General features: G+C 40.6%; 1 protein-coding gene across 1 annotated transcript in view; it reads right to left on the bottom strand.

Annotated features, from left to right (window-relative positions):
* Positions 1 to 25,261, bottom strand: part of LOC126427231 (basement membrane-specific heparan sulfate proteoglycan core protein) — a 792,772-nt gene that overhangs the window by 103,792 nt on the left and 663,719 nt on the right. Inside the window, exons 55-60 of the mRNA XM_050089468.1 lie at positions 24,112 to 24,421; positions 22,118 to 22,262; positions 15,691 to 15,808; positions 13,046 to 13,226; positions 8,204 to 8,425; positions 870 to 1,021 (exon numbers count right to left, since the gene is read on the bottom strand). Of these exons, the coding sequence (XP_049945425.1) occupies positions 870 to 1,021; positions 8,204 to 8,425; positions 13,046 to 13,226; positions 15,691 to 15,808; positions 22,118 to 22,262; positions 24,112 to 24,421 (1,128 nt within the window). The remainder of the gene's footprint in view (positions 1 to 869; positions 1,022 to 8,203; positions 8,426 to 13,045; positions 13,227 to 15,690; positions 15,809 to 22,117; positions 22,263 to 24,111; positions 24,422 to 25,261) is intronic.

Below are 25,261 nucleotides of genomic sequence, written 5' to 3' on the forward strand. Positions count from 1 at the left end.
ACAATGTGGCAACTTAACTTTGGAATAAGTGTTAAACAATTAGGCCATCTGTAAAAACAATGACAGTGTCTGTTCCATGCGTACCTTTCTATTCTTTAAGAACTGTGAACTTTCTGGTTAAGTTTTTACTGCTCGCAGATGATTCAAATGGTACTGAGCACTACGGGACTTACGATCTGAGGTCATCGGTCCCCTAGAACTTAAACCTAACTAACCTAAGGACATCACACACACCAACGCCCACAGCAGGATTTGAGCCTGCGACCATAGCAGTCGCGCAGTTCCAAACTGAAGCGCCTAGAACTGCTCGGCCAGACCGGCCGGCCACTCGCAGATATTCAGTAGTAAACTATTGTAGCAGTATGTGGAGGTTTGACTGCAACCTATTAATGAGGCTCATCAAAAGTTAAACAATAGTGCACTGGCCATATAAATGTGTATTATTAGGGGGTTGTGAAAAATGAAGTTTAAGTACTGTGAAACGCAACTGTGCACCTGTCAGCTACATTATTTACAGTAGTCAGTGTCGGGATCCACAACCCATTTTTCAGCCAGTGTAGCAATGCAGTACGTCGACACTGAGGACACAAAATGGGGCAGGCGGAACCGCTACAGTGTCGAGTTGTCCTGAAATATTATTGTAGAAGACACAACAAAAATATAAATAATCTAAATATACTAATTTACTGATTTTTTTGGTTTCCTTAGGCTTGCAACCGCAGGAAGAGAGAGTATGCTGAACTTATTTCCTTAACGAGCTGGCAAATGTGTTTCTTCATGGTCAAGTGCTACATTTCCGTTAATTTCTATAAAACAGACGTACATCTGCTTCCGTAGGAAGCCAAGTTGTAACCAGAAGGGAAACTCACCGGCATCGACAACAGTGAGATAGAGGCGTTCCTCGGCGGATCCGGCCGCATTCTGCGCCAGACAGCTGTAGGAGCCCTCGTCCGCGCGGCTCGCGCCGTTGATTTCCAGGATGGCCACTGACGGTCGTGCCACCGACTCCACGGCAAATGGACTGTTTTTGAAAAACATATGCACTCTATTATATCAGCAAAAATATGCCTAAAAGGTGTAAAGAAGATGATAAATATTAATTAGGTTCTAGTGTATCTCTGCATACAAATCATTTGTTTTATACAAAATCAAATTTCTCCTGCCTTTTTAGTGTACTGTCAGTGAAACAAAAGTTAATTCTAGGTGCACAGCTAGCTTCAGTCTGTGGATGTGAAGATAAGTGGCAGTCAGGAATCAAATGAATTACTGTGTGAGAAGCCATGGGTCTCTTACACCAAAATATTCCTCAGTAACCTCCAAAATTTTGTCAATGGATTTTAGGTTCACGCAGTGCGTAGCGAAGAGCATGCCCCGTAACCAGTAGTATAGTTGTTCTGGGAAGGGCTGCTTCAGTGTTGGTCAAAACAACAGTTTTAATAGTTGTTTTTAGCTTCAAATGATGTGACCTAGGGTTTTTATTCATCTACGTAACGGTTCTGATACCGACAGTATGCACTGTGTGTCTTTTTTGGAAAGAAACTTGTTCCATTTACTCATGGTACGCGGTGCAAGCAACAGTAATATCCACTTTACTCTTCACCACCATACTGCATTCACTACTGCTCAATGCTATCTCGGGTTTGCTTTTGTGGCAGCTTTAGTTGTGTGTTAACAGCAGCACAGATAAGTGGTGACGAGTTGTCCGATATGCACCTCGTGTATGGATTCACCGAATGCAGTGAAAATGGAAATGATCGTGCATCATTGTCGGCCGGGAAATCCCATCTGGGCTTGTTAAGGCAGCCAGGTGCAAGTCTTTCAATTTCAGGCCACTCTGGCACTTCACGTGTCCGATGAAGATGAGATCAAGTGAGTAGCACAAAACAAACACCCAGTACCTGACACAGTCGGGAATAGAAGCGCGGGCCCCCTGACCTAGAGGCAGCAACGCTAACCGTCAAACGACGAGCTGCCGACAGTGAATGCAGTGAAAGACCAGCACGAAGACTCTGTTCCTGTTCCCGCAGTGAAGGCAAATATATCACACTTTTTTTTACGTCTGTCTGAAGGTTGTTTCACTAATCTCTGTTTTACTCTGAACATTTTGGTGATTGCATATTGCAGGGTTTTTCATGGCCCTGATGGTATTTTCAGTTTAATAACTCATTACTATTACTTTGTGGTAAGCCGCTGGAAACCCTGGGTCCCTTACACCAAACTACTCGGAACATATCCCCAAACAATCTCAGGAATTATGTCGACAGAGTTTAGGTTCACCCTGTGTACGATCCTATTTTGGTAATATGGTAAGGCCGGTATTACACTATCAAATTTCTTTGTCAAAGATTTGATCAAAGATGTGATCCAATATTCCGTCCAATATATTTGACAAAGATCTTTGACGTAGCGCTACAAGGGGTATTACACTGTCATCAAATTTTTCTTCAAAGTTCAAGATGGCTGACAACAACTTGTTATTAACCGCAGCAGTTCTACGTACTCCAATTGCATTGTGTGCACATGCGGAAAAGAAGTGGGGGGAAAAAATGGAACCATACATACGAGGTTGACAGTCTTAAAAGTCCTGGGATTACAACTTGATAATAAATTCAGTTGGGAGGAGCACACCACAGAACTGCAGAAACGCCTTAACAAATCTGTATTTGCAATTCGAGTGTTAGCAGACATAGGCAACATAAAAATGAAAAAGCTTGCATACTTTCATTCCATAATGTCATATGGGATAATATTTTGGGGTAAATCTTGAAGTCAAACAAAAGTTTTCAAGGTCCAAAAGCGTGTAATACGTATTATTTGTGGAGTAAATTCACGGACCTCCTGCAGAAACCTCTTCAAAGAACTGGGTACTTCAGATTCTTGCATTGGTACTGGGGGAAAATAAGAAAGAAAATGAAACTGTTGGCGGGCCAGAAGTACAGTGAGACTGTCGTTTGGACGTACGAGATTTGCAGGTTAGCTTTTTTTGTTTTGTATTTCATGCCTAGATACTTCCGTAGAGATATTGTTGCATGTGGATCATTATATGTAATGATTATTACAATACATGCAACGATATGTTTGTACAGCTATCTAGGCATGAGAAACAAACAAAAAAAAACTATAACTCTCGTAGGCCCAAATGACAAGAGTCTCACTATCTTCCGGCTCGCAGGTTAACTACTGCCTCTCAGTATATTTACTTCTTAATAAAATTTGTCGTAAATAATATATCTCTTTTTCCAACAAACAACTCAGTTCATACATACAATACCAGGAACAAAAATGATCTGCACACGGACTTAAAAACACTTACTTTAGTTCAAAAAGGGGTCCACTACTCAGGAACACTCATCTTCAATAATTTGCCAGGAAACATAAAAAATTTAGTTAGAAATAAAGACCAGTTTAAAAGGAGCCTGAAAGACTTACTACTGGCCAACTCCTTCCACTCTGGCGAAATTTTTAATAGAAACAAATGATGTATTGTATTTATTCATACTATTAGTATTTTTATTTCAGCTTAAAAAAAATCGACATGTTCCACATCCATGAGGATCTCCTCAGCACGGATCTATGGAACGAAAAACTAATCTAATCTGGGTGAAGCCGTGGGTTTTACGACGACACGATAAAAGCATTCAACAAAACTTGTTACGTGAGCTTACAGTGGAAGACGTCAAGTCGTACATCAATTACTTAAGAATGGATGAGCATACATTCCTGTATGTGCTCAATGAAGTGTATCCTCATATCACAAAGCACAATTTCCACTTAAGAACTGCTATATCTTCAGAAGACAGGCTCACTATAACACTCCGATTCCTTGCTACAGGAGAGGGTTATGTTATGTTAGGTTAGGTTAGGTTAGGTTAGGTCAGGTTAGGTCTCCAATCTTCTTAATGTATTTTTGTATTCAGGGTGCCTCACGTTGTAAAGCGCCTCATAAGCTTCAGACATCTCTATTAATTCTGTAGTTGTCGGCACACATCAATTGTATTTACCGGCAATGGTTATAAAAACACTACAGACGACAGAACGCTGCAGCGATGCTAGCGCTCCGCGTGGTAACATATCGCATTGCAGTGAACAGAAGACAAGCGATTTCTTTGATCAAATATACGGCCTCGGCCTAGATTTGATCAAATATTGGACGACATTTGTCAAAGATCCCTATTACACTATCAAATATCTTTGACAAAGATATTGGACAAAGAAATTTGATAGTGTAATACCGGCCTAAACTCCTGATTATCCGTGGGCGGCCTATTTCTCCCACTTCTTTTGCTGCTGAAAATTTTTCATTAACCTGAAAGGGGTCGTGGGCGGGTGATAATCTCCCATTACACCACGAGTGTAGTAAACAGTATGTAGTTCGAACACTGCAAGAGATGGACTGTACTTTGTTTCAAAGTACTGTATGGTATTGTGAAAATGGATTGTACTGTATGTGTTGTAAGTATCGAATTTTCACATATACAGGTGCTGCAATGATTAAAGTAGAATTTATCATAAACGTCAGATAGTGATTTTACCTGATATCGTAATTAATTTTTGTTTCCAACCAGCCCTAATACATTACTGTGTGCTTTAATTCCAGGTTATCCACAGATTTCGATTATCCGCAATTTTTAAGTTCCCAATTACTGTGGATAATCATGAGTATAGTTGTAACTATAGTGGAGCTTCATAAGAAAGTTCGAAATGAAGGTGCCTGAGGAGGGATGGCTGTGCAGGCAGCTATTTGTCTGACCTACTCCGGCAGCTGACTGGAATTGACAGCAAACTGGCAGCCTGTATCCAGGAGTAGAGACACCTCCCCCCCTCTCCCTCCCGTAGAGAGTACAAGCTGCGAACTTGCTGTTGTCTACCCATCATCTGCCAGAGTAGATCAGGCAAACAATTATCTCTACAGGCATCTCGAGTTAGAATTTTCCAACGACACTCCACCACAGTTATGTTAACACAGTATGACAGGGAGGGCCATCCACAGTACTGAGTACTTTAGTTGACCTGAAGACAAAATGCTGGCTAGATGGTATGAATTACAGTTTGAATATTTAGTTTTAGTTTCAAAAACACATGCTCTAATGCCGAAAAGGATTTTATCAAACATACAGTCCTTGTGTCACCAGCACATATCTCACATACAGAACATGAGAGTAAAATAACTGAGATTAAGTATCTGTATGTCAATCTTTTTAGAGATGGTTGTGGGACTCGGCTGTTCAATACAGGATGAATTAAACACCTTTCAACCATCTAGTTTCCAAACTTGTTTTATTTGGCTACGAGTTTCAGCATTTTACAACGCCATCTTCAGGCCCCTGAGCGACGTGTAGGAAGATTGTACCTCGGTTCTTATCAAAACAGGGGCCAGCAATACTGGTATCAGTAGATTTTTGCTATAGTGATCACTTCAACCATCATCTGCCGACCATCTGTTGAATGTTTTCAAGTGTGTGAAAAGTTCTGTGAAGGTTTTTCTGTGAAACTTTGCTTTCATCTACTCTTAAATCTACAAATGCTGCGACGGACACTTCTATCGGCAGCTGTGAACAATCAAGTGGGTGAGCCGAAAACCTCATACTGTGTTTCTGGATATATCCATAAACAAAGTTATCAACACACTGCCTTATCTCTTCAGCCCACATCCACAATGGTTGCTTTCCAATATACAGGGTGTCCACATGAAACCTTCCCTGATTTCCTGACACAATTTTGTTAAAAAATTTAAATAATTATTTCTATGGGACATAGATACTTGCAGTTTGTCGCATCACGTAAAGCAACTCAACAAGTTTTTTGTTGATTTTTCCCTAAATGAGTCCTTTTAATAGAAATGACTACACTCCAAGAGAGATCCCAATGTGTGGTGTGTTATGTGGAAACAAAGTCAATGTGTGGTGTGTTATGTGGAAACAAAGTCAATCATTGCTATCAGAAGAAATTTCCAATGTGAATTCCAAATGGAACCACAAGACATTAAGAAGTTTAAGGCACAAATCAGACATGCCTTCCAAAGAAGCCCATTGAAGTCAGTTTGCTAAGTATGGACAGAGCTAAACATCCCTCACTCAAAAGTGCACGAGTTGTCGCACAAACAATATTGCTTAAATGCTTACGAAGTTCAAATTGTGAGAGCAATGAAACGAAATGACTTGCAGCTTTGCCACGGATTTGCTACTGTTCAGGCAAAACCCAACTATCTAGGAAATATTGTTTTCTCTGATGAAGCAACCTTTCACAATGTGGGAAGGTTCATCAGTATAACATTTGCATCTGCGGTTGGGAATATCTCCACAGTTCTCAGGAACATGTCACTGACATAAAAAGATGAAAGTGTAGTGTGCGCTGATCAAATACAATATAACTGGCCCAGTTTTCCTCACTGAGAAAACAGTGACAGAAATCATTTATATGAACGTGCTTGAGCAATCTGCTGTCTTTCAGCTTCTTCCTTTCAGCCAAATGTGATATTCCAACAGTATGGTGCCCCATCGTACCAGAGTTTACACGTTCACTACTTCCTGGACCAAATATTCCCACAGCAATAGACACAATGTGTCAGATCAACTGAGTGGCTACTGCAATCTCTGGACGTAACGCCTCTGGATTTCTTCCCATCTGTGACCTCAGTGATGCCAAAGAAGAATTACAGAATTAATCACTGCAGACATGCCTGTGTGGACATGGGTTGAAATAAGAGTACTGTCTAGATACGAGGATAGGAACTTAAATAGTGGCAACTATTTATTCACAACTGATACAAAAGAGTTATATATTTGCACCTGTTACTGTCCTTCAAAGAAGTCACCAGTGTTGTGTAGAACCCTTGCCAGCGATGTGGAAGGCACAGTATACTGTTAGCAGAGCCTGTTCTGTTGATGGTGCAAATGGAGCGGTCTACTGCCTGTTGAATCTCTGGAACAGTTCTCAAGCGAATGCCACGAAGCAGTTCCTTCATCTTCGGAATCAAATGCACAGTATTACTGTTCGTTTCTGGAGCATCACCTGTAACCAGCTTTGCAAAAGAAGTGGCGACACTTTCTACGCAACCCACCCATGATTTTGCACGACAATGCGTGGGCGCATACAGTGTAAGCTGTGGCTGCTCTGTTCAGTTGCCGGCCCCTGTAGCCGAGCGGTTCTAGGCACTTCAGTCCAGAACCGTGCAGCTGCTACAGTCGCAGGTTCGAATCCTGGATGTGTGTGCTGTCCTTAGGGAAAGTTAGGTTTACGTAGTTCTAAGTCTAGGGGACTGATTACCTCAGATGTTAAGTCCCGTAGTGCTTAGAGCCATTTGAACCATTTTTCTGTTCGGTCGATGGGACTGGGAAGTACTGTACCATCCACCATACTCCCCGGACTTAAGTCCTTGTTACTTTGATTTGATTCCGAAGATGAAGGAACTACTTCGTGGCATTTGCTTCAGAGCTGTTCCAGAGATTCAACAGGCAGTAGCCCACTCCATTCGCACCATCAACAGAACAGGCTCTGCTAACAGTATACTATGCCACCCACATAGCTGGCAACGGGTTCTACACAACACTGGCAACTACTTTGAAGGACAGTAACAGGTGTAAACATGTAACTCTTCTGTATTGGTTGTGAATAAAAGGTTGCCACTATTTAAGTTGCAACCCTCACATTTTACAGGTTAAGAAAGGAGCCCATGTACAAGTGTATTAATTTTATGCAAAAATTTTTTGTTATTTTACATGATGCCACAAACTGCAAGTATCTACATCTCAAAGTTCTTTTTACTTGTATTTGCAAATCGGGGAGGTTTCATGTGGACACCTTGTTTTACTGCTGTGTGACTGTTGCTACTATGTCATTATGTGTGTACTGAAACAATTTCTGACACTGAGAGCACAAGAAGTCGTTACTCGATCGTGTATGTCGAGCTTCGCCGAACGAGTTCATCTGAATCTGTATCACGACAGTTCTGTCAATCACAGCACTGATGTGAAAGGCAAGGATGTGGACTCCAGTCCTCGTCCGTGGCAGTTTTAATTTAACACGAGGTTCAAAATAAAGGGATATTTCAATCCATCCAAAAGCAGCCAAAGTGGGAAAAGTTACAATGTCTCGGTCAGGACCTTAACTGATGCTGGAATGGGATTTAATTGCAAATTTCACAGAACACACCAAAAGGTGAGACAGGCACAGGCTGCCAGTGAGAACGAACGGCCGTACTCACCGCTGTATCGTCTGCCAGAAGACGTTGGGAAGAGGGTCGCCAGTGGCACGACACTCGAGTCGGATGTTCTGGCCAGCGTTCACCGACACCTGCTGTGATGGAAGCAGCGTGATCTGCGGCGGAGTCTGCACCGAGATGGAGCCAGTCACGCGCGCTTCACCCGCCTCGTTACGGGCGACGCACAGATACGTGCCCTCGTCGTCTTTCGTCATTCCCGTGAACCTGAAAACCCACCACAACACAGAAAGTGAGAGGTTGTATCTCCGAACAAAAAGCAAGGAAGGCACAAAAAGCAGTCTAGCACGAGCAAAGAAGGAATTTCTGGCCAAAAGAAATTTACTACTATCCAACATCAGCCTTAATTTGAGAAAGAAATTTCTGGGAGTGTACATTTTGAGCACAGCACTGTATGTTAGTCAATAATAGGCTGTGCGAAGACTGGAAAACAAGAGAAACAAAGTGTTTGAAATGTGGTCCAGTAGAAGGGTGCTGGCAAGACAAAAAATGAAAAGGTTCTTTGCAGAATTAATTAAGAAAGGAACACTTGGAGATCACTGATGAGAAGGGACAAGATGATAGGACACGTGTTTACGGCACCAATGAATAACTTTCATGGTATTAGAGGGGGGGGGGAGGGGGGACTTCTAAACCTACAAAGCAAATGAACTTGAAGACAATTTTATGGAAACGGGAGATGAAGATGAAATGGGAGATATAATACTGCAAGGAGAATGAGAGAGAGAGGACTGAACGGCCTAAAATGAAACAAGGTCCCCAGAGCATATTACAGTCTTTCAAAATTATTAAAATGTTTGACAGAACCGACTGATGAAACTATTCCACCTTGTGTGCACGATAAATGAGATTAATGATATACTCTCAGGCTTCAAGAAGAAAGTAATAATTCCAGTTCCAAAGAAGGTAGCTGCTGACAGACGTGTATATTTCAGAAACACCAGTTTAATATTCAGGGTTGCAAAATACTGACACAATTATTTACAGAACAGCAGAAAGACTGGTAGAAGGCGACCTTAGAGAAGATCAGTTTGGGTTTTGGAGAAATGTAGGAACACAGTGCAAAATACTGACCGTAAGACTTATCGTACAAGATGGACTGAAGAACGGCAAACATATTTGTATAACACTTGTAGATTTAGAGAAAGCTTTTGAGAATGCTAACTAGAATACATTATTTGCTATTCTGAAGGTAGCAGAGATAAAAATAGGGAGCAAAAGGTTATCTACAACTTGTACAGAAATCAGTCAAGTTGCCAATCTACTTCCTTCAGCATCACCCGATTTAAATCTAATACACCCCATTACCCTTGTTTTAAATTTGCTGATCTTCATTTTATAACTTCTTTTAAAGAAATTATTCATTCCTTGAATAAATGTGGCCTTTATTTCCTGCTTAGGGTGGTATTAATTTTGTCCTCCTCCTTCCCAGAACTGGTTTCTGCTTATGAAACCACTGCCTAGTGATAATTAGTGTCAAGACCAGTATGTATTTTACTGATACAAAATGAGAAAGCAATGTTGTGAAGGTAAATTGCAGAAAAATAGTTAAAATCAAACAATGGAGATGTTAGGATATTTCCTTCCCATTCTCATCTCCCACACTGTTTATTTGGAACCCTCTGCCAACGCATCTGCCGGTCTTTCTCCACTTCTCTACTTTCTTGCTTCTTGTTTCCCCACTTCTCTGCCCCACAACCTCCTGCCACTGCACCTGATGGCATTCTAGTCTCTGCACACTCTTCCATGCAGAGTTCGTCTCTCTCCCCACCCGTACACTACTTTCCCTTCCCCTCCTTCCCCAGATTGCTGCTCACATCTGACACGATACTTGCTTTCTCGCCCAAGATGAAGGAGTTGGCAGTCGCGTGTGTTTGAGGTGCGTTTACGTGTTAGTGTGAACGGTGTGTGTCTCGCTTTACTGATAAAGGTTGTCACCAAAAGCTCTATAACTGTCTTTTAATTGTGCCAGTCTGCAACTTAACGTATCTTCTTTACAGTAAATAGCAATTTGTCTTTTCCTACATTGCAGAAAAATAGTTATAGTACTTTGCCAAATGTCTAAATTGGCAGCATCTCCTCAATCTATAGCAACTCTTTTCGATGTTTTGAAAGTTTTGTCATTTTGTTTGTGCACGTAAGGTGGGAAATGTGCAAAGATATCATATCAGCCAAAGAATAAAAGTGTGGGTGTCTAACAATCTAAGTGCGTATGTAAAGAAGGGGAGTAGTAAAATAATATAAAATAAAATTATTAAAAGGTGTTACAACACGGTAAATTTAAAGGTAACTATTTTTCCATAATTTACTTTCACAACACTGTGTTCTCATTTCATATCAGTAACACAATGTGCTTTCTCGTACAGATTATTGATAGACAATGGCTTCATAAGACGAAGCCGGTTGTGGGAAGGAAAGAATACATAAATAACAACCTAGGCACGGTGAAAAATGCTACAGTCATTCAAGTACTCTCTGTGAAGAAGATGACATATTCCATTCAACTGCTCTTCAGTCCTTTGTTGCCTCTGGTAGGATTACAATACCTTCTGCAAACATTAACATTTTAATTTCTTCTCCCTGAACTCTGTTTCCCTCCCTAGACTGAATATCATTAGAGATAGGCTACAACCCTTTCTCACTCCCTTCTCAACTACTGCCTGGCTTTTATGTCCTTTTGACTCCTATAACTGGTCTCATTTCTGTGCAAGCTGTAAGTAACATTTCACTACTGTATTTTATCCCTGCTGCCTTCAGAATTTCAAAGTGTTTATTCCAGTCAACATTGCCAAAAGATGAAGAGGATGGTATCCAAATATTCCTATTATTCAAATGTTGTGTCCACATAATTAACAGTGCACTGAAATCCTTTCCTTCGTTTTGAATCAGTGTAGGGAATGGCTGCTGCTGTGGTTTAGTCAGCTATTAGTGAGCATATTTCCACTTTCATGTTTCTACACGCCTGTAGTGTTGCGGAGACAGACCTTGAAGAACTGTGTTCCCGTATAAAGTTTTGTTTTAATCTTGGAAAAACTGCTGCAGAAAAGCACCAATTTTTGAAGCAAGCTTTCAACAACACACTATGTGAGACGCACGAGTATCCTTTAATTTTTTTTTTTTTTTAGAGAAAGGATAGGGGGATTTAGTGGCAAGATTCTAAAATCGCCATTTTTCATATGAGTTGGTGGGTTTTGAGATGTGTCATGCCAAAAGAACTAAATTTTATAGGTGGCAAAGAAAAACTTATTATTTCCAAGAGAATTTATGATTATCCACTCAATACATGAATACAAACTCTGTAGTCTAAGTTTCCAGGAGGTAAACATACCCTCTCGTGGACAGCTATAGTCAAGACACAGGCTTACAACTCATATAAGCATTTCAAAAACCAGTGAATATTGACTAATGGCGTCACCTAGGATGTTTGGAAAATAAAGAATCTGATTCTGCAAGAACATAGGCAGATCATTCATGAAATCTATAAAACCTTGGAATAAGTTATGGTACATGTGAATGTATTGTGCAGGAAGAATTGAAGATGAGAAGCACTTGGGAAAAGTTTGTGCTGTATTGGTTCAAGATGACCAGAAGTAACATCACATGAGTCTGCCAGGCACTGCTCCCCCTGCTTGTGTGGCAGTTATAGTCATATGTTATTCGACACTTTCTTTGAGCTGTCAAGGCTGTACACGTGGTCGGTTAGGAAGGAGTTAAGTTTGTGATGTCTGAAGATGGGTGTAATCCCGAAGTGCGTAACATGTTCTAAAGAGTCAATTGAACATTGCGATTGTACAGCATTAGTTGCCAATTATTTTGACTATGAACCTAAGCATCGATCATCACGATGGAGGAGTACTTCACCTCCACCCAAAAAAGCTCGGGCAGCGACAGAGTTATTGATTTTTTTACTATTTTAACTGAATTGCTCATAAAGAGTTAAGTTCCTACTGCTCAGATGATTAATAAAGAGTTATACTGCAATGTTCTGAGACGTTTGAGGGAGGGTATGACGAGAATATGTCCATATAAGTGGCATAAAAATGACTGGGTTCCCCACTGTGACAATGCACGATCACATACAGCCTACATTAATCAGGGCACTGGTGCTGCTGCTCGCAGTGTGGTTTCAGTTGCCTGAGATGCAAGTTGTGTGTGTGTGTGTCTATTCCCAGAATGAGGTTTCAGTTTCATGTGTGTCTATTGTTGACAAAGGTCTTAATGGCCCAAAGCTGTAATTGTGAGAGTCTCTTTGTTGCGCCTATCTGCGACTCAGCATCTCCGCTATATGGTGAGTAGCAACTTTCCTTCTCATAATATTGCTGCATTAATCTGGAATTTTTGACTAAAAACAAGATTACAGTTGTTCCCCACCCACCACACTCACCAGACTTGGCTCCATACGACTTCTTCCTGTTCCCTAAGATCAAAATCAAGTTCAGGACAAAATATTTGGTACAGTAACAGAATAATGTGTTCCCATTTGTTTATTGCATTTCATACGGTGTTCATAACAGCAAACATTGCAGTAGAAGGGATGTATATTACATTAGTGAAGATGAATAACTGCTCATAGCCATAATGTATGAATTTTAGAACCCACTTGTACTGGACATTTTTTATCTTACCACTACATACAAATGCTATAAATGCAGTTTTGCTTTTCTTCATCCTATCTCCACAATTAATATTATGGTCAGTACTGCTAGTTTCTTTTGATCCTAAATTGTTTTTCCCTTAAGTTGGCTTTTACTTTTCTCCACTACTATGTAAATAGTCTGTGTCATTATTTTGTTAAGTGTTTGAGTTTCACAAAGCAGACCTACTCACCTGAGGACTCCTCCGGGCAGCTCCTCGACAGTGGACGGCAGCGGCCTGCCGTCGACGCGTGACCAGGTGACGGTGGGCGCCGGAATGCCGGCCTCGACACGACACTGCAGCAGAGTGCTTCCTCCTGTGATGACCGTCTGCTGCTCTGTCGGGAACAGACTGACCCGCGGCGATTCGCGACCTGCGTAGAGGTGAGCGGTGAGGGCAATCTGTTAAACCTATATTGTAGTCCTGGGCAGAGCCCTAGTGACCCTATTATTACTGTACAAGAAACTGTGCTACATTATTGATGTTAGCCCCAGACTGCTCCACAAAATTGCAATAATTTTGACCAATATTTAGTCTGGTATGAAATGTTGGATGATCAAGGTAATGCTGATGGTGCTGCAGTAATTGCTTTGTTTTCTTGCAAGGTAAATAAATAAAGAAAGAAAGAAAGAAAGCAGACTGCTGAAAAAATTGAGCACAAAAAATTCCTAAATTTTGTTTCTAAAGACATGATCCCTGAGAATTCCACCTTTATGAATGCTTTATATATATATATATCTAAAAATAAAGAAGATGTGACTTACCAAATGGAAGTGCTGGCAGGTCGACAGACACACAATACTGGATACTTCCCACCTATCCGAACTCCGGAGATGGGAACTTGCTCTTCAATATATCCTCTCTTCCCGTTATCCACCAGGCCTCAATCTCCGCTAATTTCAAGTTGCCGCCACTCATACCTCACCTGTCATTCAACAACATCTTTGCCTCTGCACTTCTGCCTCGACTGACATCTCTGCCCAAACTCTTTGTCTTTAAATATGTCTGCTTGTGTCTGTATATGTGTGGATGGATATGTGTGTGTGTGCGAGTGTATACCCGTCCTTTTTTCCCCCTAAGGTAAGTCTTTCCGCTCCCGGGATTGGAATGACTCCTTACCCTCTCCCTTTAAACCCACTTCCTTTCGTCTTTCCCTCTCCTTCCCTCTTTCCTGATGAGGCAACAGTTTGTTGTGAAAGCTTGAATTTTGTGTGTATGTTTGTGTTTGTTTGTGTGTCTGTCGACCTGCCAGCACTTTCATTTGGTAAGTCACATCATCTTTGTTTTTAGATATATATTTCCTACGTGGAATGTTTCCCTCTATTACAACCATATATATATATATATAATGGAAGGAAACATTCCACGTGGGAAAAATTATATATAAAAACAAAGATGAGGTGACTTACCGAACAAAAGCGCTGGCAGGTCGATAGACAGCGCTTTTGTTCGGTAAGTCACCTCATCTTTGTTTTTATATATATATATATATATATATATATATATATATATATATATATATCAAAGACTTTTCTTTCATGAGCATATCTTAGACAAGAATTGCAGATAGATCCCCCCCTCTCTCTTTCTGTGTGTGTGTGTGTGTGTGTATATATAACATCTCAATAACAACTTTTCTTTCCTCATGGCTGGCACACACTAGACAATAAGCAGTTCACCACGGTTTGCAGTTTTTAAACATGGACAATTTTCATGGAATAATATCCATACAATTAACACACTTTGAATTAAGTATTTTAAAATCCGTGACTTGTAGAACTCAGTAAAATTAAATTACAGAGAAAGGTTAAAAACACAAGAGTTCCCAGAGATTTTATGAAATTCTCTAAAAATTCCCTGATTTTTCCAGGTACCCGCGTAATAACCTGAGAATTTCAGGTTTTCCAGAAAAATCTACGCCCTGAATTTCTAATCTACTAATCAAATGCAATGTTTTGATATACACAATTGCAGGAACATTGAACCAGCAATGTGTGACGGTCATGAAATTCTATTTTGAAGCGTATCCCAATGATATCATGCTATGCAATCCTTTCCAGTTTTATCAACAATGAAAAGCGTGATTCTCTTTGGCGATTTAGCAACTTCACATCATTACTGATTGACAGTTGTAATGTAATTAACGGTCGGAGATAAAGTTTATCTCGTGCGAAAATTACGATGCCCACAGTAAAGAGTTAAGGTAATTTCATTATGTTGTCAGAAAATGTGTTTAATTTATTTAATTATGAATATTTTCTTTTATGATAAATAATGGACTTGTTTAAGATGTTAAATGCATATATATATTTATATGTATCTTTGGAGTTTATTAAGGTCAGTAGACCAAAGAATCTAGAATGTAGGAATGTCTGCAACTTCCGGGCACACATTGGCTTGCCCGCCTCTTCTTTGTCAGTATTGGAGGGAGATGGACGTGTTTATGTGACAAGTGCAGTGTAATGGATTTAGAGTATCAGTGTTCATAGTGAAAATGGTGTAGTTACTAACAAAAAGTATGAATAAATATAATTTTATCTGAAAGTATTTCAGATCCGGTGGTGTTTATTTCAAACAGAAAGAAAACCCAGGCCATGCTTGTTGGAATGATTATTTTGCAGACAAAATTTCGAGAACCCCCTACACAAACGAGATCTGCAGTGTGTAATCTTTCAGCAGCTACTAAAAAATAAGTCTTGCTGAAATTGTGCTGGAACTAGTCGTATTATTCTCATTCAAAAACACGCGGTGAGAGTGTGGTCCTATCACAATATACCGTGTAAGATTCCACAATTTTTCAGTTATCTAAGAAACGAGTACACAGTACAGATACTCACGTTCAACTTCAAGCACAGCAGAGGCCTGCGACGTTCCAGACGGACTCTCGGCTGTGCAGATGTAGATGCCTCGGTCCTGGACCTGGATGTTGGGAATTCTCAGCACTGGGCCTACAGCCTGTAATACAAATGACAAACAGCTGTCAGCTTCAGGGCACCAGACATTCGTAGCAGCTAACTGGTCTATGGAACACAGGTTTGAGTACTGATGTAGTTTCAATTTGTCACAAATGTAAAACAAAGTATTTAACTTCCACCCACAGACCTCAAAACAACTCTTGAAAAGCTGTTTATATTGCTCATTTATTCTAAAAATTTTTTTACAACACAGTTACGTGACCATTCACAGTGACGTAATCAGTTTCCACCACCTGGTGGTCTTCTTTCTTGCTATGTTGTCAAAACTACTGAATTGTGAAACACTGTAGTTATGCGACTGTTCTTGTGAAAAATATCAAAGAACATAGTTAGCCAACCACTTAATACCATCAACCAGTACACCATTTTTTTCCCAAAGTATCATCAAACATCACATTACTACACAGAAATTATGATGAAACCGTGGGCACACACAATAGGTTGATGCCCTACCTGTGCTTCAGTTTTTCAAAACTTGTGCAAAGAGGGAATGATATACAAGAATAGACCCAAGTATAAACAATTTTTTTTCTGTATTTGTTTCTGTTGTGTAATTTAAAACGAATGTCAAACTGGGTCCCAATTTAGTTAAAGAATTAAGTTTTCAGCTTTTCACTTGCTTGTTCATTTTAGCATGCAGCACACTCACTTGTGAGCTAGGGAGGTCTGCAACACAAATCAAATCCCTGTGGCAAACTATCAAAGATCTAGTACACCAGTCAGCCTGAGTGTGTTTTTAGGTGGTTTTCCCACACTTGTCAAGGTAAAAGCTGGGCTGATCCCAAATATGAACTTCAAAAAATACAATACGCAAACAGTTAAACATATGAAAACACACAGAACAAAATTTGCATGATCCACAGGCAAATGGCACACAGGACTTCTACCCACGCCCTTGATGCAATTCAGTGACAACTACAAGTTTAGCATCTACACCTACATGACTACTCTACAATTCACAAATAAGTGCCTGGCAGAGGGTTCAAAGAATCACCTCGAAACTATTTCTCTTCCATTTCACTCTCAAACAGTGCACAGGAAAAATGAACATGTGACCTCTCTTATTTTAATACAATGATCATTTTTCCCACATCTAGGTGGGCATCAACAAAATATGTTCATATTTGTAGGAAAAAGTTGGTGATTGGTATTTCATGAAAAGATCCTGCAGCAACAAAAAATGCTCTTGTTTTCATTATTGCAGCCCCAATTTGTGTATCGTATTTGTAGCACTCTCTCCCCTATGGCATGATAATACAAAATGAGCTGCCCTGCTTTGAACTTTTTCAATGTCCTCTGTCTATACTATCTGGTGAGGATCCCACACCACACAGAAATACTCCAGGAGAGGATGGGTAAGTGTAGTGTAGGTAGTATATTTAGCAGATCTGTTGCATCATTTAAGTGTTCTGCCAATAAATTGCAGTCTTACTCCCAACATTACCCGATTCCAATTTAATCGCAATTCTAATCTTTAAGTTCTTAGTTGAATTGACAGCCTTTAGATTTGTGTCATTTATTGTGTAGTCGAAATTTAGTGTATTCCCTTTATTATTTATGTAAATGATTTCACACTTTTCATTATGTAGAGTCAATCGTCAGTTTTTGCGCCATGCACAAATCTTGTCTAAATCACTTTGCAATTGGTTTCGATCATCTGATGATTTTACAAAACGGAGAATGACAGTATAACCTGGAAACAATCTGAGAGTACTGCTCGGATTTTCTTCTATATCATTTATACATATCAGGAGTAGCAGAGAGCCTATAGCACTTCCTTGAGAAACGCCAAATATTGCTCCTGTTTTACTCGACGGTTTTCCATGAGTTACTACTAACTGTCCCCCCATGAACCATGGACCTTGCCGTTGGTGGGGAGGCTTGCGTGCCTCAGCGATACAGATAGCCGTACCGTAGGTACAACCACAACGGAGGGGTATCTGTTGAGAGGCCAGACAAACGTGTGGTTCCTGAAGAGGGGCAGCAGCCTTTTCAGTAGTTGCAAGGGCAACAGTCTGGATGATTGACTGATCTGGCCTTGTAACAATAACCAAAACGGCCTTGCTGTGCTGGTACTGCGAACGGCTGAAAGCAAGGGGAAACTACGGCCGTAATTTTTCCTGAGGGCACGCAGCTTTACTGTATGATTAAATGATGATGGCGTCCTCTTGGGTAAAATATTCCGGAGGTAAAATAGTCCCCCATTCGGATCTCCGGGCGGGGACTACTCAAGAGGATGTCGTTATCAGGAGAAAGAAAACTGGCGTTCTACGGATCGGAGCGTGGAATGTGAGATCCCTTAATCGGGCAGGTAGGTTAGAAAATTTAAAAAGGGAAATCGATAGGTTAAAGTTAGATATCGTGGGAATTAGTGAAGTTCGGTGGCAGGAGGAACAAGACTTTTGGTCAGGTGACTACAGGGTTATAAACACAAAGTCAAATAGAGGTAATGCAGGAGTAGGTTTAATAATGAATAGGAAAATAGGAATGCGGGTAAGCTACTACAAACAGCATAGTGAACGCATTATTGTGGCCAAGATAGATACGAAGCCCACACCTACTACAGTAGTACAAGTTTATATGCCAACTAGCTCTGCAGATGACGAAGAAATTGAAGAAATGTATGATGAAATAAAAGAAATTATTCAGATAGTGAAGTGAGATGAAAATTTAATAGTCATGGGTGACTGGAATTCGAGTGTAGGAAAAGGGAGAGAAGGAAACGTAGTAGGTGAATATGGATTGGGGCTAAGAAATGAAAGAGGAAGCCGCCTGATAGAATTTTGCACAGAGCACAACTTAATCATAGCTAACACTTGGTTTAAGAATCATGATAGAAGGTTGTATAAATGGAAGAACCCTGGAGATACTAAAAGGTATCAGATAGATTATATAATGGTAAGACAGAGATTTAGGAACCAGGTTTTAAATTGTAAGACATTTCCAGGGGCAGATGTGGACTCTGACCACGATCTATTGGTTATGACCTGTAGATTAAAACTGAAGAAACTGCAAAAAGGTGGGAATTTAAGGAGATGGGACCTGGATAAACTGAAAGAACCAGAGGTTGTACAGAGTTTCAGGGAGACCATAAGGGAACAATTGAAAGGAATGGGGGAAAGAAATACAGTAGAAGAAGAATGGGTAGCTCTGAGGGATGAAGTAGTGAAGGCAGCAGACGATCAAGTAGGTAAAAAGAAGAGGGTTGGTAGAAATCCTTGGGTAACAGAAGAAATATTGACTTTAATTGATGAAAGGAGAAAATATAAAAATGCAGTAAATGAAGCAGGCAAAAAGGAATACAAACGTCTCAAAAATGAAATCGACAGGAAGTGCAAAATGGCTAAGCAGGGATGGCTAGAGGACAAATGTAAGGATGTAGAGGCTTATCTCACTAGGGGTAAGATAGATACTGCCTACAGGAAAATTAAAGAGACCTTTGGAGATAAGAGAACCACATGTATGAACATCAAGAGCTCAGATGGAAACCCAGTTCTAAGCAAAGAAGAGAAAGCAGAAAGGTGGAAGGAGTATATAGAGAGTCTATACAAGGGCGATGCACTTGAGGACAATATTATGGAAATGGAAGAGGATGTAGATGAAGATGAAATGGGAGATACGATACTGCGTGAAGAGTTTGACAGAGCACTGAAGGACCTGAGTCGAAACAAGGCCCCCGGAGTAGACAACATTCCATTGGAACTACTGACGGCCTTGGGAGAGCCAGTCCTGACAAAACTCTACCATCTGGTAAGCAAGATGTATGAAACAGGCGAAATACCCTCAGACTTCAAGAAGAATATAATAATTGCAATCCCAAAGAAAGCAGGTGTTGACAGATGTGAAAATTACCGAACAATCAGTTTAATAAGCCACAGCTGCAAAGTACTAACACGAATTCTTTACAGACGAATGGAAAAACTAGTAGAAGTCAACCTCGGGGAAGATCAGTTTGGATTCCGTAGAAATACTGGAACACATGAGGCAATACTGACCTTACGACTTATCTTAGAAGAAAGATTAAGGAAAGGCAAACCTACGTTTCTAGCATTTGTAGACCTAGAGAAAGCTTTTGACAATGTTGACTGGAATACTCTCTTTCAAATTCTAAAGGTGGCAGGGGTAAAATACAGGGAGCGAAAGGCTATTTACAACTTGTACAGAAACCAGATGGCAGTTATAAGAGTTGAGGGACATGAAAGGGAAGCAGTGGTTGGGAAGGGAGTAAGACAGGGTTGTAGCCTCTCCCCGATGTTATTCAATCTCTATATTGAGCAAGCAGTAAAGGAAACAAAAGAAAAATTTGGAGCAGGTATTAAAATCCATGGAGAAGAAATAAAAACTTTGAGGTTCACCGATGACATTGTAATTCTGTCAGAGACAGCAAAGGACTTGGAAGAGCAGTTGAACGGAATGGATGGTGTCTTGAAGGGAGGATATAAGATGAACATCAACAAAAGCAAAACGAGGATAATGGAATGTAGTCGAGTTAAGTCGGGTGATGCTGAGGGTATTAGATTAGGAAATGAGACACTTAAAGTAGTAAAGGAGTTTTGCTATTTGGGGAGCAAAATAACTGATGATGGACGAAGTAGAGAGGATATAAAATGTAGACTGGCAATGGCAAGGAAAGCGTTTCTGAAGAAGAGAAATTTGTTAACATCGAGTATAGATTTAAGTGTCAGGAAGTTATTTCTGAAAGTATTTGTATGGAGTGTAGCCATGTATGGAAGTGAAACATGGACGGTAAATAGTTTGGACAAGAAGAGAATAGAAGCTTTTGAAATGTGGTGCTACAGAAGAATGCTGAAAATTAGATGGGTAGATCACATAACTAATGAGGAAGTATTGAATAGGATTGGGGAGAAGAGAAGTTTGTGGCACAACTTGACCAGAAGAAGGGATCGGTTGGTAGGACATGTTCTGAGGCATCAAGGGATCACCAATTTAGTATTGGAGGGCAGCGTGGAGGGTAAAAATCATAGGGGGAGACCAAGAGATGAATACACTAAGCAGATTCAGAAGGATGTAGGTTGCAGTAGGTACTGGGAGATGAAGAAGCTTGCACAGGATAGAGTAGCATGGAGAGCTGCATCAAATCAGTCTCAGGACTGAAGACCACAACAACAACAAACAACAACAACTACTAACTGTAACCTTTCTGACAGGAAATCACGAATTCAGTCACACAACTGAGATGATACTACGTATGCACACAATTTGACTAGAAGTCGCTTGTGCAAAACAGTGTCAAAAGCCTTCTGGAAATCTAAAAAACTGATATCAATTTGAGATCACATGTCGGTATCACTTATTACTTCATGCATATAAAGAGCTAGATGCATTACACGAGAATGATATTTTCTGAATCCGTGTTTGCTATTTGTCAATAATTCATTTTCTTCAAGGCAATTCATAATGTTCAAACAAAACATATGCTTCAAAATCCTACTGCAAATAGAAGTTAGTGATATGGGTCTGTAATTGAGCAGATTACTCCGGTTTGCTTCCTTGAGTACTGGTGTGACACAACTTTCCAGTGTTTATACACCGATATTTTGCAAAGCAAGCACTTGTATATGATTGCTACATATGGAACTATTGCATCAGCACACACTGATGGAACCGGACTGTTATACAATTTGGACCACAAGTCTTACCTTTTTTAAGTCATTTAAGCTGCTTCACTACATCGAGAATGTCTTCCTTTTGGCTACTCAGTGTTGGCAAACTGTTGTCGATTTGAATTCTGGGATATTTACTTCATATTTTCTGGTGAAGGAATTTCAGAAAACTGTGTTCAGTAAACTCTGCTTTAGTGGTGCCGTCATCAATAATATTACCATTACTATTGTGCAGTGAAAGTATTGATCGGTCTTGTGGCACCGAGTGAAATTACAGTTCTACGGAATCATTGGCTTGGAGTCATCCAATCATGTAGGTAGGATTTTTTCTTTACCTACAGGATCCCTATTTCTGTAGTGTATATGAAAGTTGTGTCGTAAGAGTGCGCATGTGCTCCCTGTTGTGGCACACAGCCGGAGTCTCAAAGAGCACCGGGAGTCACCACCAAGCATCCCTCAGCCTCATTTGATCACACACTATGGAGAGGCTTGAAATTTAATCCCAGATACTAGCAACTAGCACAAAGTTTGGTGGTCAGGAATGTTACACCAGAACCACAACACCTTCTGCCAGACAAAGTGAAAATTTGTCCCCTCACCCCCAAGTCGAGCATCACTGCACTAATGTACGTGTGACCTCAGATACGGACTGGATGTCGTGTTACCTGCGAGCTGCTTGACAGTTCCTCATTGGCCTTGCTCCAAGTGATGGCCGGTGTGGGGTCGCCAGAAGCCACGCAACGGAGCTCTGCCAACGATCCCTGCGCCACCGTCTGACGTTCCGGTTCGATGCTCACGACCGGTGGTTGCCTGTGGAGACGAGAATTCGATGTGAAAAGGAAGTGAGGAAAGGACATTAGGGTTTATAGTATCCTGTTGATCAGAAGAGATGGAGCATGTGCTCAGGTTATGGTAGTATGACACTTCAACCATATCCAATATTTAGGAAAACCACAGAAAACATAAATCTAGATGGCCGTATGGGGATTTTAACCACCATTCATCTGCATGTGAATCAAGTGTCTTGCCACTGCACCACATGAAGGCAACACGGATGTTTCTCCTGACTGGGAGTGGCAGCATTAGGTAAATATTTCTAAACTTATATTTCGATGTATTCACATCAGCTTTTTTTCAATATATTCCTTTCTGTTACACGTAGAGAGTATTTTTTATTTACTTCTCATAGTAGGACCATGGTGGTCTAGTGGGTAGTGCATTACAGTCTAACCCTGGAGGTACAGGGATCCATCCCTGACAGGGGTACGGACTTCTCCTCATTCCAGTCCCTCCAGGACGTCCCCACGTCCACTGAGCCGCCTGTCAAAATAATTACCGGAGATCTTTCCTGTGAAGACACTTCAAAGTCGTTGAAGCAAATGATACTGAGGTGGCACCTTTTTATCTTAGGGAACGTTTCCAACACAACTGCTCATATTTTGCAGATATATGACGTGAAATGCGTTTTTCAACAATCATCTTAAGATTAGGGTCCCTTTAGGTTCCTTAAAGGATAGTTTCAGTTTGTGTAAAACAGGTGTCTACCATATTCTTTGCAGTTGTGGCATGCCATACATTGGTCAGACTATCAGGACTATTGAGGGCCAATGTACTGAGCTAAGCAGGACACATACTTACACCAAAAGATCTATTGCAGATCTTTGTCTTGACACCAGTCGTCTATGTGGAGACTTTCACGTGCGTGAGACAGTGTTATTAGGGAATCTGTTGAAATTAAATTAGCAAATAACCTAATAAACAGACATGGGGTCTGGTTTAAATTCTGCGTAGTATTCGGCTCACTCCTTAACAGAGGGACAGAGTTAATATTATCTCATTCAGTTTAGCAATTTTCAATATTGATAATGTCTGGTATCTTTCATCTTTGGTTGTGTGGTGGTGTTAGTGTTAACAGTGAAAAATACCCTCATACGAGGGTACTTGCAGCAGTTTTGCCTCAAAAGTGACAGGGTGGACACATGTTGAAATATCATCAAAATATCATATCTAACAATCCGTATGCGATTTTACAATATGGTGCGGTATAATTTTATAGAAAAATAACTTTTTGCCTTACCCCTGTAACACACAATGGTGGACAGGTAAGTTTGCCACAACTGCACTACCACCTTTTGGTGTGACTCAAATGACAATTCCCTATCCGCACATAGTAACATTCCTACCCCTGCTTCTCCTTATCAAATCAATGACGGTTCCATAATGAACTGGATAATAAAGGGTCCAATATGAGAATAGTGATATTTGGGACAACAAACAGTATTTTAATTGTATGTCTGTCATTCAGTGCCTACAAATGTGCACAGTCAGGACAGTCAGACTCCATATAAAAGAATAAGTAATACAAAAATAAATAATGTGAAATAAAAGTGTTACTTTGGTGAACAACTTTGGTGAACATCAAAGTGAACCCTTTTGAAACACAACTATTTTCTTGCTGGGCTTTGACCAGTGGGACCTTAAAGAAGGGAGAAGAAGAAGAAAGATTTATGCAGAAGAACACTTTAAATAAGAAATGGCAGATGATAAATAGTACACAATATTATTAAAAAAAAGTGTCATAGTGATACACAACGCACTAACAACACAGTAGTAACAGAGCTGCAGATAGTAATAATTTGAGGCAAAATGTGCACCTCACCTGTAGGCAGTGACGACTACCCTGACGGTGCTAGTAGTGTAGGACGGCGGGGTCGTCCTCACAGCCGTGCAAACGTACACGCCGGAGTCAGCCGCAGTTGCGGACGGGATTTCCAGAGTGGCCGACCCGCGTCCGTCGTCGTCCTGGCGGGCGTTCGGCGGCAGCTCGGCGCCCTGGCGGCTCCAGGTAATGCGCGGGGGTGGCGCACCCGCCACGCCTCCGGCGAGGCAGCGCAGGACCACTGTCGCGCCCTCGGGGCCGTCGTACGTAGAAGGCTGCATCGTGAGCTGAACCGAAGGTTCTGGCGAATCTGCACAGAGAGCGACCTTTCTCGAGCACTGTCACGAGGCTATTGACACGAGTACTTGAACGCTCTGGTGTCGCCGACTGATCTAGTATTTACCTACACTGAAGTATACAATCCCTACAGTAGCATCATTCGAACACAGCTTTTATTGACATATGTTGTGAAACAAAGAACTAATATTATTAACTGAAAATACAAACTGCAGTAACCTGCCACATTTACTATATTACACTCTTCACTACACGTTTTAGAGGATTATACCTCCATCATGATGCGTGATACGTTAATTAATGAAGCATAGACGTATTTCGTGTAAAGCTTTTTAAACGCATAACACTGTCTCATAGAGGAAGAAGCTATTTCAGTACAAAGACAACAGGTGTGTGTGTGTGTGTGTGTGTGTGTGTGTGTGTATTTGCGCTGGCGCCATAGACTGAAAAAGGATTTCAGTGTTGTTTGTATGTCTGGTGATGACCTAACACCACTTTCTATTCGGTGAGTTGTTACTGTAACTCCTAGAACATTCCCATAACTTAGCTTTCTGCCAATTTTTTTTTTGTCTTCTGCCGCCAAAAAGTCAAACAAACAATGTATCAAGGAGTTCTTAACCGTCATAAAATATACCTGATCTTATAAGTTATAATCCTCCAAAATCCCTGGTGGAAAGTATAGTACAATAAAAGCTTTTGGTTACAGCAATTTGTAGTTTTGTAACTGTCGCAGTGAAGCCTAACCTAAAATGTTCAATTTTAAGGAATATTATTACATCCAAGAATATTAATTATCAACCCATTAATAAATATAGATGAAAATGATGGTTTATTAGTTCAGTTTATGACAAAA

The sequence above is a fragment of the Schistocerca serialis genome, chromosome 11, assembly GCF_023864345.2.
Source record: "Schistocerca serialis cubense isolate TAMUIC-IGC-003099 chromosome 11, iqSchSeri2.2, whole genome shotgun sequence".
Taxonomy (NCBI): Eukaryota; Metazoa; Arthropoda; class Insecta; order Orthoptera; family Acrididae; genus Schistocerca; species Schistocerca serialis.